This window comes from Ambystoma mexicanum, chromosome 6q, assembly GCF_040938575.1.
Source record: "Ambystoma mexicanum isolate Mex_15411 chromosome 6q, UKY_AmexF1_1, whole genome shotgun sequence".
In the NCBI taxonomy this organism is placed as follows: Eukaryota; Metazoa; Chordata; class Amphibia; order Caudata; family Ambystomatidae; genus Ambystoma; species Ambystoma mexicanum.
The window spans coordinates 249,590,274-249,608,823 of NC_090937.1; the positions used below are offsets into that span (position 1 = coordinate 249,590,274).

General features: G+C 43.3%; 1 protein-coding gene across 5 annotated transcripts in view; it reads left to right on the forward strand.

Moving 5' to 3' along the window:
• The window catches only part of LAMTOR3 (late endosomal/lysosomal adaptor, MAPK and MTOR activator 3), a 342,388-nt gene extending 325,602 nt beyond the window's left edge, over positions 1-16,786 (forward strand). For 3 of the 5 annotated variants that reach the window (XM_069630717.1, XM_069630714.1, XM_069630718.1), the window contains one exon: positions 15,018-16,786. In XM_069630717.1, coding sequence (XP_069486818.1) covers positions 15,018-15,091 — 74 coding nt within the window. In that variant the 3' untranslated portion in view covers positions 15,092-16,786. The remainder of the gene's footprint in view (positions 1-15,017) is intronic. The other 2 variants (XM_069630715.1, XM_069630716.1) reach the window with 1 other exon arrangement.
• Positions 16,787-18,550: the final 1,764 nt, after the last annotated feature.

Below are 18,550 nucleotides of genomic sequence, written 5' to 3' on the forward strand. Positions count from 1 at the left end.
TGTACCTCTCGACTGTCAGTGCCTAGGGGTCCTTAGGGCCAGTAGACCTCTGGTTATCCAATCCTGTTACTAAAAGTAATTTTACATCTTAACAATTTGTTGCCACATCTTCAAGCTCTGCATCCCTTTGGGACCTTAATATTGTTGCGAATTCCCTAGCTCAAACGCCTTTCAAGCGTATGGCTTCTACTTCTTTAAAGGAAGACTTCTTGTTTCCATAACTTCTGCCTGAATGCTTTTTCCAAGATAATTTCAAAATTCCATCTCGACAAGGAAATCAATCCGCCCATTTTATTTTCAAATTCAGACGCCAGACGTTAGTTGAGTTCTTATTGTATATATGGTGAGGATCAAAGACGTTGGTTCTTCTAGCCATTTGTCACCCCTATCCCCCTGTCACAAAGCAGCCAAAGCTACCATTGCCCGCAATGTTAACTGTTTTCTGGACCATTATGCCATCAGAAAGATTCCCCTTCCTAAACGCTCTCTGTACTTATCTAGGAAAGCCTATGGCAGCTCCATTAGCATTCCAAAGGGATTCCCCCTTGACATTTATAAGACTACTACCTGCGCCACTCATAGTCCCTTCTGTAAATATTACTCTCTGGACTCGAAGCTGATGCCGAGTTTGTTCAGGCTTTCCTCCGTCTTCCACTGACCATATTTTTCTTGCTACCACATTCCTTCCTATCTTTCATTGTACATGTATCCATCCTCAGTTTAGCAACGCTTCAGTGTTACATAGGTGTTGAGTAAAAGGGATGGGACATGCGAGTAAGAACCGGTCCCTCACCTTAGTGACTACTGTTCTGCAAATCCATTTCCCCTTTCCTCCATGCTGTCCACCCTGCCATGACTCAAAAATATGAGATCACTCTTCACACCATAATAAGGAAGGCACACATGCTGACATGACTGCATGTGTGCTGGCACGTACTAAATCTTTACCTTTTAAACCTGCTACTCCACATCATTCTCCCGTCTCCTTTCCAGGGACGATATTCCCACACGTATGGAGAAAGTGGGCTTTGGACTAAGAGTACAGTACTCCGTATGGTGAGTAACTTATTTGTTAATTTTTAAGTTAGTCTGGCATAAAAGCGGTCCATTCGGAAAGTCAACGCTGGAAGTTGTCACTAGGCAGATATCTGCTATAAAAGCTCATATAGTTTGGCCATAGGCAGATACCAATTGTTTGCTTGATTTTTCAGAAGACAGTTAATCCTGATATTCGAGTGTTTGCGTCTCCCCGTATACAATACTCTGGATCACTCTTGATTTACCTTCAAATAGTACATAGGCCATCAAAGCAGCTTTTGTTTGATATTGATAGTTTTATCCCTATTATAGTGTCTTAATGATGTTACTTTTTTTTTTTATTATTTGACTTGTATTCAGGTAAAACCTGTAATTTTATCAAAAGGTGCATTCAATTCTCTGTTCAGAAAATTCAAGACTTTCATCTCAGGTTTCTCTGGAAAAAAGGCTCCCCACAGATCAAACTGATTGTCTGCAGTGTAACAGAGAGGCCCAGAAGACACCTGTCTGTTTGGGCTACATAACTCACTGCGTTGAAGTGGCATCCGTACGTGAGGCCTCGTTGATCTGTTTGAAAGCCAATTCGATTAGGTTAGCCATAGCCACCGTCCACCTTGTGGTTTCTCCAGAAATCGGTCTATTCCACAAGTCTTCTTCATGGGTCATCCATGGGTTCGTGATCAGCGGCAAAAGGTAAGTAGTTCTGTTTTTTTCAGTGATGGGTCAATTGAGAACTAAATGTCTGAGGGTTTCCACCCTCTCCGTATTTTTGCATAATCGACAGGTCTGATTTTCCACCACACCTCGAATTGCGAGGATTTCTTTAGTCAGAAATACATTTAATCTCGCTTTCATAAACAAGAACCTTTTTTTTTTCTCTGGAAATTTGCTGACATAATTCATTGGGACTTTTGGTTTATTAAACGTGGGAGGAAGGTGGCGTAAAAGTTTATCTGCTGCTGTCTGTATTTTGTTAATCCAGTCCATTTCTTCGAGTTTACGTTTGATTTTATCCGGGTTTTCTTTTAAATCTGTTTCTGTGCACAGTATATCGGACAACCTTTCTTTTCTGATTTTGGCCCACTTTTTAAATGCAATGCAGTTACCGTTTTCCATTTCTTCTTTGATTAATGAATAGATGGGAAGGGAATCGGCCAAAATCATTTTTCTGAATAGTCTCATTGCGCTGAAGTCAACAGTCGAGGCTAGCGAGACTAGTCCAAGTTCCCTTCGGATAGCCGCCATTGAGGTCGATTTTGGGAGCCCCAGGACGGCTTTCCAGACCAGACGTTCTATTTTAACCCATATCATTTGGGGAATACAGAGTGAGGCCTCCATTCCAAAAGCCAGGGTCGGCACAAGTTTCATTTTGTAGAAGTTAATAGCCGGGCTTAGCGAAAATTTGCCGAACTTCCTATCAAGGGTTCTCATTTGCGCTGTCAATCTTTTCGCTTTTTCCCAGAGTACTGCTTGCATTGCCTGGTCCGTTGATGAGTTGTCTAATTCAAACCCCAAGTATCTGATGTTTTTGACTTTTTCAATTTTGATGTCGTCTAAGTGCCACGACTCCATGTTTGTGTATTTTTTCGGGTTTTTCTCAAATGTCATAATTTTTTTTTTTTTTGTTTATCTCCAGGTGATTTTCTTCGATGTATTTTGCCAGATTTGTTAACTTACGCTGAAGCCCCACTTTGGTTTGGTCGATCAGGATTACATCGTCCGCATATAAGAGACGAGGAATGATGGATTTTCCTATTTTTGGTGGAAACGTCCTGATCTTTTCTTCCGAATACTGCAAGTCTCCCAGGAATGCGATAAAGAGAGCGGGCGCAAGAGGGCAGGCAACCCTGTTTAACTCCCCTTTTCACCTGGATCTCGTCCGATAGATTTCCCTGTTGATTTAGCTTCACTCTTACGGTTGTGTGCGAGTGAAGCGCTCTGAGAGGGTCAAGCACAGGTTGGGGACACTCCCAGGATTCGAGTTTTTTCCATAGCAAATTCCTGTCTATTTTGTCAAACGCTTTTGACAAATCTACAAAAGCCAGATAGATCTTCGGTGCCCCTTCTTTTACTTTTGCTTTAAAGATGTTAATTATCAGGATGTTAATTGCTGTGGTGCCATTTTTTTGAAAGCCAGTTTGTAGGATGTCTTTGCACTTGGCCGTTTTTTCCCATGTTCTCAGATGGTCCAGAATGAGAGAGGAAAAAATCCTTCCTATAATGTCCAACAATGCGATTGGCCTGTAATTCACAGGGTCTTCCCGACTGCCCTTCTTATAAATCGGGACAATGACAGCTTTCTGCCAAGTCTCTGGAATTAGATGAGTTCTTTCGCATTCCTCAAAGATCATTTCAATCAATTCTGACCATTCTTTCGGGAATTGCTTAAGAATGATGTTAGTTAAGCCGTCCGGTCCCGGGGCTCTAGATGTTTTCTGATTTTTGCTTCAATATCTTCAGGGTTCGATATTGTCACCCAAACCGGGTTGGTGGTTCTTTCAGACGCACCTACAGATTTCTTAGGTTCTTCAAACTCCCTCGAAAAGTACTCGATCCATTTCGCTTCTGAGACTGCGTTTGTTGGAGCGAAGTTTGATGCGAGATTGCTGTTTTTAATAAGTGACCAAAAGTCACTAGATTTGTTGGTTACCAATCTTCTCATCATTTCTTACGTCCAGTTGGTATTGCCATGCTCTTCTTCGCTTCCGCCAACCAGCATATCTTTTCACTTCACATTGCCATGCCGACCAGTCTTGTTCCATATTAGATTTCTTTGCCCTTCTTTTTAGTTGTCGCCCTAGTTTCCTTTGTTCTACCAGCTCTTTGTTATATGCATGGATGGGGTGCGGTTGAACAGTCCGTCTGCCTCCTGTTGGTTTCTGGTAGGGCAAAAGAAGCGGGAGGTAGTTTGGTCTCTCGTTAGCCTTACTCAGGTGATTAGCAATTGTTTTTTCCTCCCAAGATGATTTAATTTTCAGGAGGTTTGCTTCAGTTGGGCGTAACCGAGTTTGTTGGGCATTTGTTTCAACGGTGGCCATGTAGACTGCTTTTCTTGTTCTCCATCCTTGCCACGTACATGTGAGTAAGTTGTGGTCGCTGTTATCCGTTTTTAACACTTTAAAACTCACTATGTTTGCTGCAAGGGCGGATGAGATGAAAATATAGTATAAGGTCGCTTTCGAGGCCCCCCCCGTTCCCAGGTTGGCATATTCAGTTGGTTAGGGAAAAGGGAAGCTATATGTTGTAGATTTCTTGAACTGGTTACTTTCATCCATTTACCTTCCGCGTTCCAGATTATAATCCGTCCACAATCCCTGGTTTTCTTTATTACAATTTGCATTAAAGTCTACGCATACCATGATCTCAATTTCATCAAACTCTTCATAGAGCTGATCAATGGTTGCACTCATTGTTGAAAAAAAGCTTTGGAGGTCGTTCGTTGAGGGTTCAAATAGCAATTTATAATTGCCAAAAAGTTCCGTCGAGCACCCTTGCTCTTCTGGATTGGTGGGGACCATGTAGTCCGGATCACCAACATTTCTTATGATTCCTTCCATTTCCTCGGAGCTTCGAGTCCCAGGCCATTTTTAATGGCTGTTAACAGTCCCGACGATGGTCTTCCTAAGGTTCCCCTGGTTGCTGCTGAGATTTCCAAACAGAATCCATCCAACGTGGGTTTCTCCAACAGCCACGTCTCTTAAAGACATAGTATGTCAAAAGCACCTAGGTTCACGTCTCCCAGCGTTGTTAAATGATTGACCTCTGGTGTTCCAGGATCCTATGATATAATGATCCTTGTCGGGCCGTTCCTCGGTGGTCGATGCCGTTCCAACATTCTCGAGGCCGAGCCCTGTTCGCTGCTATTTAGTACTTTTCTTCGACCAGGTAGAGGTGAACCATTCCCACGGACCTCTCAAATGTCTGGCCTCTGCTGTCTTTGCTGAAGTCTTCAAGTCGGATGCTTTTGAGATGGAAATGCTCCCTGATTGTAGCTTGTCATCATCTTTTCCTCTTGATCTTTTCGATCTAATTTCATGGGGATGATAGTTGTAATCGGAGTCACGTCTTAGACGTAATTTTTTGCTTGCGTGGTTCCTGGCCTCAACCCGGTCGCGTATTCCGTCTCTTCGGCAGTGCTGGATCACTTCTCGAGCCACTTCTTCATCCCTCGGCCTGTTCCATCGGTTATGCGAATACAGTTCTTCTGTTTTTGAGTGGTAATGTGATTCGTGGTTTCTAGATTTTGTTGTTTTTGAGTCTTGCTCCTCTCGGTGTGGCTTTTTTATTTCGGTCAGGCAGAATCCCATCGATGCCAATTCCTCAAAAGCTGATTTATCCATGTGGGTAATACCCGCTGCTTTTACGTGTATATACGCTTTGGCTATTTTGTCCTTGTGGTATGGTTCGACCAACTCGAGATCCTCCTGGATCCTGGATCTTTTCATAATCTGAAGGATGGTCGGCCAGTTAAGAATTATATGTTCTTTTTTGAGGTCCTGTTGCTCGAGCTTATAGAGGCGGTTCCGGCCATTTCTATTCACTTCCATTTTCCTCTTTCCACTTGGGGGGGGACTGGACACCCGGGCTACTTCTGCCTGTTGGGCTCGCTCTTGGGAATGATGGTTTGTTTTATTTCTGAGGTGCCCTGTTTGTCCCGTCAAAGCCCCCTTTTTTTGAGGGATTTGCCCTTCGTTTCACTAATTCCCATTTGTCACTATCCTCGCTTGAGAGCCTTGTTTCTCCTGTGTTGTTTTTTACTTCCGTGATTGTTTTGGCGGTGGTAGCCGACATTGGGTCATATTCACTGCTGTCCGGTTGCTTTGTTTCGAAGTGTTGTGATAAATTCATAAGTGGCGAGTCTGTCAGGAAATCTTCAACCGTTCTTGGAGATCTTTGGGTGATAATCTTTGGGGGAATGTGGTCGTCAAGAATTTGGATCTCATCCATCTCCCCCTTTGATTTCTTTAGAGTCAACACCGGTTGCCCTGTTATTGTGGTGTCCAATGAAAGTTTGCGAGATGCAGTCGCTGCTGAATCTTTTTTATTATTTTGAGGCGGATTAGCCTGACTCTTCTCCGCAGTGCCCTCCGGGGCTTTGGTCACACTAGTCCGCTTTTGTGATTGCACTTCGTGGCGCTTAACCACTTTCGCGGCATGTGGTGGTAAAGTGTTTCTAGTTTGTTGCTCCATACATTCGATTTTTCTTTCAAGGGCCTCGATTTTGCTTTCCCAGTTTTTTTGCTGAATACTTTTCTGATCTTCTACAGCCGTTATATAACTTTCTACGTGGGACATTTTTGCGATCGATCATATTTGAGAGGATTGCTGTATTGTCCTGGATCTCTTCTTTTATGTAATGATGTTACTATATTGTTTTGAAAAGGGTCCTCACAAAGGTTTTGGCATCGGAACCAAAACATTTTGCTGGATACAATGCTGCGTTGCACCTAACAATTCGAACTGTTGTGGCGGCAAGGGTTGGCTACTTTTATGTAGCCTTTTGTACAGAAAATACAAATTGCCAAAATATTGCCCAAACTTATAACCATTATTTTGCCTGCACTGGCTTTTTTCAAGGCAGGTGTGCTATTAGTGCTATTTTGTTAACATAGCATGTTCATCATTATTTTTTAAAAGAATGAGCATGTGGTCGACCTCAACATAACATCAATATTAAGATAAAACAATGACATACCTAGCACATTGTGAGTAGTTGTTGTCCTTTTGTAACATATACACATGACCACACATTCCAATGAAATATTTAACAAAATAATAAGTTGGAAGAATGAAAAGAAATAAGTTGTTGCAAGACAATTAAGTGAAATACATGGCCATGTATTGATATGTAAGGTACTTGACATTGCAACCATAGTTAAAAACTAGTACACAGAATTGGAAGCCTTGCATTTGTTGTTTGTTCTTTTCTTCCAATGTGGATATATTCATTATTCTAGTGGATTACTGCCTGACCTTCATTAGTCACCTTTATATCTTTCATTTTTACAGTTGAAATAATTATTCTCAAATTTTGGCCTGCCTCCATAGGCCAATTATCTGAACCTGTTCTCCCGTTCCTGTCACACAAGAATGCTGTATTTGACCAACTAATTGGCGTACACCACCCACTGTGTTCATTACATCCTACACACATTGGTGTTATTAATAATGCAATCCATAAGGAATGTATTAATAATGTAATATGCTTAATCTCAGCAATGTCATCATTATGCATCTGGATAGAGCTTTGCAGAAGTATTGGTATGGTCCACAATGTTTTTTTTTCTACCATCAATCTTCGATAGTCACTGCGATGAAAAAAGCTCTCCTCTCATATTGGGTCCAAATTGCATAGTTGCCTTTTAGTCATAAAGTAATGTTTTTTCATTAGTAATTATGGTGTTCTGTACTGTTGGGATTCAGTATTCGCTCCATTTGTAATTTGTTAACTAATTAGGTGTTCTGAAATAAATGTCAGGTACTGAAAATTGTGGAAGTTTCACTTACTAGGCTAGGCTATAGTATTCTTAAATCAGAATGTACGAATTCCTTTAACCATCAGAACAGTGACCTGTTGAGTTGTGATCGACCAAAGTCATGATTTTCCATGTGTAGGTTAGCACCATTATGAGTCTGTGAAGTATGCGTGTCCTATTGAAGTGGCAATGTGTGATGTCCTGACATTCCAGCGTATGCTGTCATTTTTTACTTTGTATTTTGTTTCAGAACTCACGAGCACTGTTCCCACTAAGTATTTGTACTTACATTTGTACTTATATTTGTTAATGAAAGATGTTCCTATGAAACACATTTATAATGCATCACAATTGATTTTGCGTAAAAACAAAAGTTTGTGTTTTCATGTCCGCTTTGTTACACCATTTTCTTAGGTATAACATGCAGTGATATGATGGATGCTCTCATCAGGATTTCCACATGAATTCAAGTAGATCTAGTAAATACTAAAATATTAAATACACAATATATACTGTGCACTTAGCAGAAACTGTATGTTTAATTACTAGCATCCATGCTCAAAGATTTTACCATATAACTAAAGGACTCCGTCCACAAATACAGTTTGTCAAAGTGCTGATCACCTTTGGAACTTGGCCCTTCTTGTAAAAACTGGTTTGCAAATTCTTTGTCTTAAGAGCGTGTTGTAGCTGGAGGAAATCATGTAAGTTGTCATTGCCATCCAGTGACATCGCATTGTGCCCTTTGTGACACATGGAACACTGATTTCCGTTTGACTGATCTTATAAAATTGTATAAATTGGCTAAAAATGGATGGGTATCGAAACGGAAGGAATTGCAAATGGTTGTGTGTTTCAGAGTTCTCCATTTACATTAGTATTGCAATGTTTTCATGGCGTCTTCATGTGTTAAAGGGGGTATGCCCAGGCGTGAGCTCTTCGTTTGCTGTGCTTGAGGCGTGAACATGTGCTTTAGTGTTTTTGGCCCTACAAGCCTGAAGGAATGGTGTTTCCCATATAAAGAGCATCTGATCTATGGGTTTATGGTGAATTCTCTTTTGGGGGTGATGGCTTGGACAATTTAGTATGTGTCTTGCCCTCTGTTTTATTAGAACTAATGGACAAAGAAACAGTGATATGGAGAATTTCCTTTAAGGAATTCACCATTGTCATTGAATAAAAGATTTCCATTCATTACTTTGATATGGGCAACCATCCGAGCTATGAGGATGTATTGGTGAGTGGGTGATACCATCTTATTAGGATAATGATAAATCGCACAATTTGCAGTTACAGCTTGCATTACGCTACCCACTTGTGCAGTTTGGGCGCCGGGACATGTGATTTGCCCAGGTACATAATTGGCAAATGCTTAGGCAGCCCAGTCCTCTAGGTACCACAGTCACCAACTCCCTCCTCTTGTGAGTAGGCAAGTGATTAATGAAATTGTATGGACGGATGATATGGCTGAAGGTTACTTGGTGAATAAGGAACAATATGGTTGAAATGCTGACTGATAAAACTATCCATCATCTCACCTCCATTTCAAGGGCTTCACTCAACATAAAGGTACTAATTTCCTCCCAGAAAGACTGTTGTCCTCCATAGACTTTAATGGACGGACCATCACAGAAAACCTTCACCAGCCTCTGATAAAAAAATATATAACGTCCATTGACTTCGGTGGGATCACCCACCAATATCATTTGACTTTCCACACCATGTAGACTAAACAGGGCAAGAGATATTGGTGAATAAGTAGGTTTAGTGGGTGAAGTTGTGTGAGAGGATGTTAGGGTATGGGTGTAGGTGAATCAACACTGACCTCTTTAGTCTGCAACAATAGTGTTCTTGGCAGGTGATCCCGTTCTGCCTCCTCCCCAAGTGTGATACTTCTGCTTTTGAAGGCCGCACAAAATTGGCCGAAATACATCTTTTTTTTGTTCACAATGTGGAAATATGGCATAAAACCGAGGAGTTACATAGTTAAATGGCAAAGCCAACCTAACAACCTAAAACACAAGATTAACTGCGTTTGTGAGCGAGTTGCACCGTGTGAAATGGCAGCAGGCTGGTTACCATGATGAGGTCTCAGTCAGGGTGGCATTGTGGCCGTCTCTGGAGGCCCACCTGCCTTTTAAGGCATGTTGGGAAGACTGGAGAGGCAGACGCTGGGACAAATTAAGTGCAAGTAACTGAAGTGCAAGAAGGATTACTGCGTCACTGCACTCTTCATAATTGCAGTGGGTTTTGATGAAAATGTTTGAACAGGAATATAGTGGGATTTCATTGGTGCATGATAAGAGTTGGAGTAATCCTGCAGTCCTAATCAAATGCATTTGTCAGAAGGCATAGGTAGGAGGTGCTGTAGGCCATATGCCATGTTGCACCTACAAGCAAAGATGGATATCGAAAGAGGACTACAGTTTTGTAGAGACTACTCTATTACTGAAACATACTACGAACCAAGTAGACTAGGTCTCCTTGAAGGACTGGTGAAAAAGTGAGTCTTAATGAGATCTCCCTAATGAAGGTTGTGTGCCATCGGTTTGTCCAGAATCCTTGGAAAATAATGTTATGAATGATAGAAAATACCATAGTAGTTGAATAACTGACTGTGAACTCTTGAACACGGCCCAAGAAGCAGTTGGGAGAAGGCACACAACTCTGCATTAGAAGAGCTTCAGGTGATCTGAGACAGTCAACAGAAGGGGTAATAATTGACATGGTGCTCTCTATCTCGCCTATCTACTCTAACTGCTTCTCTATTGACTATCCTGCTCTCCTCACTAAATCTGGTAGGAAAAAGTTTAAAAAGGACATCCTGGTCTCCAACCCAGGCCTCCCTATCGCTGACACCTACACGAGCGCCTGCTCCAGGGAAACTCTTACTGACATTCTCTTTTTCGTGCCTTCACCTGACCTATGGACCCCTCACATGGTCGCTGTGCTCTCTCCTTTCTCCTCCTCTCCCATTAATGGTGGCACCCGTTGGGATGTCCTCTTGGCCCCTTTCCACTCCTCTAAGGCCATCATTAATGTCTATGCTAACGGGACCGTCTTGGTCCAAGGCCCGCAGGCCAACCTTCACCTCTTTGATAGACGCTTCCCACGCCTCATCAACTTCCTCTCCGCTCCCGCTGTCCCCCCTCCTCTGTCCTCGGCTACCTTGCCTCTCCCCTCCCTCCCTGCCCCTTCTCTTGCTCCCTCTTCAACTCCTTCTCTAACACCTCCGCAGGGCGTACCTCTGATCTGTACCCCTCCCCGGAAGTTTTTCAAGGGTGGCAACCTTCTCCACATTGCCACTCTAAATTCTCGCTCTGCCATCAAGCACTCCTCTGATATCTGTCGCCTTCTTGAGGAACTGGACCTCGACGTCCTCGGTCTCACTGAGACATGGTTCACTGCCAGCTCTGCCACCAGCTTCGACACACTCCTACCTGACGGCTACAAGATCCTCTCCATGCCTAGGCCAAACCGCTCAGGGGGTGGTGTTGCCCTTATCTTCCCTGAGTGGATTCCTGCCACTGTCACTCCTACGCAGACCTACTCCTCTTTTGAATGTCTTGTCTGCCGACTCTCTCTCTCTCCTAGCCATTCCCTTACCGTGGCTACTATCTATCGGCCACCTGGTCAAATTTCATCCTTCCTCTCTGAGTGGGCTGACCTCTCCTCCTCACTCCTGTCCTCAACCACCCAACTCCTCTTTCTCGGTGACTTCAACATCCACCTCGATGCCTCCTGTCCCCCCACTGGTCTCTTTCGCGAACTCTGCAACTCTCTCTCACTCTCTATCCTCCCCTCTGGGCCTACTCACTCTGCAGGGCACACTCTGGATGCTCTGATCTCTTCTGACCTTCCCCTCTCCCTCCCTCTCTCCACTCCTCTCTCCTGGAGTGATCACTTTCTCCTATCCTCCCACCTCTCCCTCCCTACCCCACAGGCAAAGCCACCCTCGTCATTGCCACCCACCTTCTCGGTCATCCGACCCATGAAGCGCGTGTCAGTTGAGGCTTTCGCTGCTACCTTCTCGCCCCCTCCTCCCCCCTCGGCTGACTCCCACCCTGACACAGCCCTCTCCATCCTCTATTCCTCTATATCTGATACTCTCGATATCCTTGCCCCCGTCATGAGAATCCGCCTGAAGCCCAAAGCCAAATGTAACTCCTGGTATGACTCGGATCTCGTCACCCTAAAACGCAAGTGCAGGGTGGCAGAGAGGAAATGGCGTGCTTCATGCTCATCCTCTGACAAACTGGCCTGCCGCCTGCTCCAAAGGCAATACCGGCTCTCCGTTCTCACCAAGAAGAGAGCCCTTATCCAAGCCCGCATCTCTGAGGCATCTAACAACTCGGCCGAACTCTTTAAAATCTGCAAGGAGCTGGCCAACCCTGCTGCAGTCTCTACCTCTCCTGTCCCCTCCCAGGCCCTCTGCACCGCACTGGCCTCGCACTTCATCTCAAAAACTCAGGACATCCTGTCCTCGCTCTCCTCCTCTCTCCTCCCTCCCTCTCTTCCCGGCCCTTCCTCTTGCTCTCTTGCAGCCTCCCCTCCGCCCTCCTTCTCTGCTTTTCCACCTTTTTCTGCTGATGAGGTTTCCAGACAAGTCCGATCTATGAAAGCCTCGTCTAAACAGGTTCACCCCTGTTCCTCCAAAACCATCAAGGACCACATCGACTCCCTGGCTCCTGCCTTGGCTGCCTTTTGCAACCACTCATTCGCCTCTGGAGTCTTCCCATCCCCCCTCAAGCACTCCCTTGTGCACCCCCTCCTCAAGAAACCCTCCTCCGACCCCTCCTGCCCGGCCAACTATCGCCCAATCTCCATCACTCCCTTCCTGGGCAAGCTCCTGGAGAAACTGGCCATCTCCCAGCTTAACCTCCATGCTGAATCTGTTGGTAATCTTCATGACCATCAATCCGGCTTCAGAGCGGCCCGAAGCACGGAAACTGCTCTCCTGAACATCCGTGAGGACCTGCTCCTGAACCTCGATTCCAACACTCCCTGTGTTCTCATTCTGCTCGATCTCTCCTCTGCCTTTGACACTGTCAACCATGCCATCCTGCTCAACCGTCTCCGTGATAACCTGGGTATCACTGGTCAGGCTCTGGCATGGCTGACCTCTTTCCTTTCCGGTCGACCCTCCCAGGTCCAAATGGGCTCCTTCCTCTCTGACATCTTTTTCTCCACCTGTGGTGTCCCCCAGGGATCCAACCTCTCTCCCTGGCTTTTCAACCAGTATCTGGCACTCCTTGCCCACCGCATCGCCGCTCTCTGCCCCTACTTCCAGTGCTATGCGGACGATACCCAGCTCATTTTCAGGCTACCCTCGGCCTCCTCCTCTCCTTCCCTCATCTCCGACTGTCTGTCTGCTATCCAGGAATGGTGTGCCGCCAATGACCTCTGCCTTAACGCCAGTAAGACTGAGATTCTACTCATCGGCACACCCACTCCCTCCTTCCCTGCAGCTCTCTGGCCGGCCTCCCTTGGCCCCCTTCCTGCCCCTACCTGCAAGGCTAAAAACCTTGGGGTCATCTTCGACTCCACACTCTCCTTCTCTCCTCATATATCTGACGTCTCTAAGAAGTCACACTACCAGCTGCACCTCCTCAGAGGTATTCTTCCCTTCCTCTCCTTCCCCCAGAAGCTCACTGTCTCCCGAGCCCTGGTTCTCTCAAGGCTGGACTACTGTAACAGCCTCTATCTTAATCTGCCTGCCTCCACTCTCCGCCCTCTGCAACTTATCCAGAACAGAACTGCGAGACTTGTCCTTGGCCTCAAGCCCAGGGACCGTATCTCTCCAGGACTGAAATCTCTTCACTGGCTCCCAGTGGCTGCGAGGATTAAGTTCAAAACCCTCTGCATTGTCCACAAGGCCTTCTGGGGCCTGGGGCCTAAATACCTTCAACTCTCTCTTCCTAAATATCTTCCTTCACGAGCCCTTCGCTCATCCTTCTCCAACTCCCTCATGGTCAGCCGCTTCTCGAAGCAACGAGCTGGGGGTAGATCTCTCTCCGCAGCAGGGGCCTCCCTCTGGAACAGCCTTCCTGCCTCCCTGAAACTTGAGGAGAACCATCTCCGGTTCCGGAAGCACCTCAAAACCTTCCTCTTCGCTTCTGCCTTCTCTCTCCCTCTCCCCTGCTAAACCTGCTTAACTCCCCACTGAATTCTGCACTAAACCTGCATCTGAGCCACTCTCAGCGACCTCGGTCCAGGTCCCAGCCACTCTCCACTTGCACTGCCTCCCTGGCTCCCCCTGCACTGTGGGACTGTCACTGCATCCCTACAGCCCCCTTCCCAGCACTTGCTCTGCACTTACCTCGCACTTTGCCACCAGCTGGCCCTTTTATTTATTATTTATTATTTATTTATTTTTACGCTACTTACCTTGTACCGCACTTCCCCCCCACCTCCTCCCCCTGCACTTTCTCCTTTTCCCCTTACCTCTGCACTTGCGCGATCTGAATGACACCTGGCCTAGTAGGATCGTTTGTCTGTCTTCCCCTTGTTTCCCTCCCTCCCTGCCTCGTCGCGCCTTGAAACACTTGTGTATAGGCGCGTTACAAATATCATATCATATCATATATCATATCAGAGCCCTGATAAATAGTTGTTCATACCTTGAAGCATCAGTATTACCCAAATTAATAAATCTTCATATTGCCTGGTGGCCTGATCTTGCAAACTGCAGCAAACGGCTTTCCTGCAAGCTGGACCTTTCACATGATTGCATCCTTGTTAGAGTATGAACATCCTATTCAACAACAGCCCTTGTACCCTAAACATGATTCCTAAAGGTGAACTGGCCCCCTCGCCTCCTCTCTATAATTCCTCTGCCCTACTATTCTGAAACGTTCATCCTCCTTAATCCCTCACCTCTAGGCACAGACCTGACCTAAATTGCATAATACTATATGCCAGATATGTGGCAAATGTGATAAACCAGGAATGCATAGCTAGGAGTGGCGAGCTTCCCCTAAAGTGACCCTTGAATATTTGCACCCCCCACCCCCTTCAATTTCTGATTGACCCACACATATTATTTGGTCTCTGAGCTCTCGCAGAAGAGGGGGTGAGATCTCTTTCTACTGTGGGGGTGGGAGTTTGGACATTTTTGCTTTAAAAACATACCCTTAGTTGCTATGGGGGATGTGAAAGACACTTTTTCTGTTTAATCCTACCTGTATGTTGCATTAGCCTTGTTATACCTCCATCCCTTTTCTCCGTTCTTGTGTTGCTAGGTTGAATGACCTCCACCTTGTGAGATGCTGCGTTTAAAAAAGAATCATGGCATATCAAATATTTTCAAAACTATTCTAGGATCCACTCAGCCCAAAGTGAAATTCTCAAGGGTATTCACTATAAGGATGAGATGCGCATGATAAAGCATTATGATTACACTCAAGTAATGTTTGTTTCTTTGCCAAGAATTTTGATCTTGCCTGTGTGCCTTTTTGTGTGTTTCTCACTGAATTCTTTTCTTATCGTTTTGTATTCTTACAGGGTTAATTGTCAGCTTGGAGAAGGAACTTGGCCCATTGTTTGAACAACTGAGGCAGGTGGTAGAGGTGTCGTAATACGCTGGCAGATAGTTTGATTTTCAGTGGAACTGGAGTTGGCACATCTTCATCCAAGAAGCTCAAGACAAGTCCATTCAGCAGGACCTCTACCTCCCTATTGCACTGCATAAAAGCTTTCTCCTTAAGGTTAGGTTGGACAAGTATACAATAATACGGACGACTGTAAGACACCATTGAGGTGTTGGGAGGAAGAATTCTCCAACAAGTAAAGCTGGAAAAGTGGAGCATTGGTTCGCAGAAATGCTTCTTAAATCAGAAATGGCATGAGTTTTCCTTATATAGTAGATTGATGGAAATAACAAATTGGGTTTATTCTGACCGGGTAAACCACTCGAGCATTCGAGCTGTATTGAAAGGGCACCTATCAGAATGAATATAATCAATTCCCTAACATTTTCTGTTTTTTTTCTTTTTTCTTTCGGTATATCATGTTTTAGTAATACGATTTCCCATGTGAAAATCGTGAGACGCTGAAGCCTTATAATTTCTGAAGAAGTTGAATATTTTGTGACATTTCTGTGTTTAATTTGGTGGTGAGACCTCTGCTTTTCTTTTTTCATCATGAAAGGTTACTGTTGTATAAACCTCTATGTCCAATCAGTGTTTGAGTTGTGTATTTATCTGCCTATTTCAAAATGCAAATGTAGTAATTTTGGTCCATGGGTTCTTTTTTCAAACCATGTATTTGCAGCATCGTTACATGCCTTTTTGAATCACTGCACGTGGTTCTAAATCTGTATAAGTTATGTTAGTAAAAACTCTGATCATGTCCCTCCATTTTCAACTTGTTCCTCAAACGTTTTGACCCCCCAATCATATACACATTGTACAATATATCACTTAAGTAGACTTTACGCTGTACAAAGTATTTCATATTAACTACTCTGACGCATGCCCAATGCTGAAAAATGTAATTGTAATATGAACTACGAAAACATGAGCATATTCTCAGGGATACGGCAAAAATAAAGATACTTTGCTTCTGTAAACTTATCTAAAACTTTCATCACTTGGCATATGCCAATTAGTGTATCCCAGGACTACAGGAATGAGTAACACGAACTTCACTTCTCCACTTTCTACTCCTGCGGATTCTTCTTTAAGAATTTTGGTCCTAATGTATCAATTTGTTCTGCGAATGCCCATACCCTAACTTGGAAATATGCTGGTGCTCCTTTTTTATAAAAATCTTCAAGTGTGCTTTTCTAATAGTATGTGTCCAGAAAATGTTTTAACACAATGCAGTGTTTGATCACTCAAAAATAAAATGAATTTGAGTGATGCAATGCAATGATGTATGTTTTCCCCTTATGTTATTAACAATGGTGTTCGTCATTGAACTATAAAGCAGTGAGGTATCCAGACAGTTCTGTAGTCTGATGAAAATGTGAAGTGGCGGGCTTACGTTCGAAGTTAATCTGCCATTTTATATGTTGGGGCAGATCTTAGAATAAATTGTTTAACCCGTGTGAGCGAGAGGAGCTTAACAACTGGTTATTTCTTTCAAGAAAATCGGACACAAAGGAAAGATACTTGCTGCATGCACTCAATGTGATTAAACTGTAAACCAAATGTTAACTTAGTTTGTCAACCCTTCATACTGTACTTTTTCAGAAAGATGGTTAAAAACATAAGCTGTTGCATTTTGTTCTTTAGTATTACATGTGGCAAATAAACAGTTTTCAATATTGAGTATTGATGGGGTACTTTTTGTGTCAAGATGGCCTTCGTCGATAGTGCTATGTTAAAGAAATAAAAATGTAGAAAAATATTGCCTTTCTGCGCATTGTACAGAGTACTGCTTTCAAATTCATAACATGTCTGACAATGTGTATTAATTATTTTTGCAACATATTTCACCTTTAGTTTGGCATTAAAAGAATTATCATGCTCTTCACAGTGACCACTAATGGAATGTACGTTGCCCTCTCACCACATAAACTAGATCTACAGGTATGGAAAATCCAGAAAACTTGACACGGTGCAGTAGAAATGTTGGCCCGTATGTATGATGTGGCAATATAATGGTGCCTTTAATGAATTCTGCAGTAGGACCAGCAGAGATAGCACTACACTAATTAATAATAACGAACAGTGTTGCAGAGCAATACATACGATCTCAATAACTCTGCAAAAAATACATTGTATTCCTAATGTGGAGACCTTTGAATGCATTAAAAACATGAAAACGCACTGAAAACACCCTGCTTCCTTGGACGTATAAACATAACCAGTCATCGCATTACATACAGTTAAAAAGATTGGCCTTGTATACAAATTCAAGGTAACTCGCAACCACCATTGCAAGACAATCTGTAGTAAACTATGTTACTAATTTAAAATATGAAACCTCACATGTGCTCCTACATTTTTCTGTCCATTACCTTGAGTTATGGGCATTCATCAGGGAAATGCTACTTTCAGTGACTGTGTAAAACGCATAACAATGCAGGTTTTGCATTACTGACTCAAAATCTCTGCAAACTCTAAACAGTTTGCATCTGTTCCAACGTCACTCTACTTAATTGACAGATGGATATTAGAAACTGAACAAAAGCAATCATTACTTCTATGGTCTAAACTGTTGGACATAAAAAAATACTCTAAATCGTTACCTTTTAATTTAGAATTGATCTTTGCCAACGTTTCTTAGTAAAAGGCTCTTATTCTAATTGGAACGCTTTTAAATGTAGCTTTGAAAATAGTTACTGGCCAGGATTTTTAAAGAAGCTGTAAACCATGCACAGACAGGATCTAAGTCGTTATTATTTAATAGTGAAAAGTACAGCTACAAGGTAGCGGGTAAATCATCCCATAGAAAGGATTATTGTTATTCAAACCATAGATATTTTACCTTGATCCTGACTGAGATCGCGTCTGTTGACTGCAGAACGTGTCTGTGAACTTTGTTGCATTCTGCACAAGTATTTTATAAAACACAAACGTCAATACCTCCATTGTGAATTCATTGTGCATGAATTAAAAAACCATCACGTAGGCCCTATTGCCTGTCCATTAACTTACTATGGAGCTCGCTCTGAAAAGTAGAACGAAAATAATACAGAACTGTCGCTGACCTTTATAAAGCCTGCAGAAAAATTGCTATAACCAACGTCTTGCATATTAATAAACTAAATTAATAAAACATTGAAAGGGGGAACCAAAATGTATTTAGTGAAATTCATGCCAGTCTTACCCAATTACTTTTTGAAAAATGTGCTGGTTGAAAAATAAATCCATCTGTGCCACTAACGTTTTAAAATAATGGGTCAATGGAAGTAACTAATGTCTCGAAACATTCATATTAATAAACTGATATAAATGACAGTAAAAAAGAGGTCTCATTACAACATATTAACATTTTCCTCCTCCACACGGCAAGAAGAATCCTACCTTTCCTCTCCTTCATGCACAAAACACTCACTATCGTCGCCCTCATCGCCCTCATCAAATTCA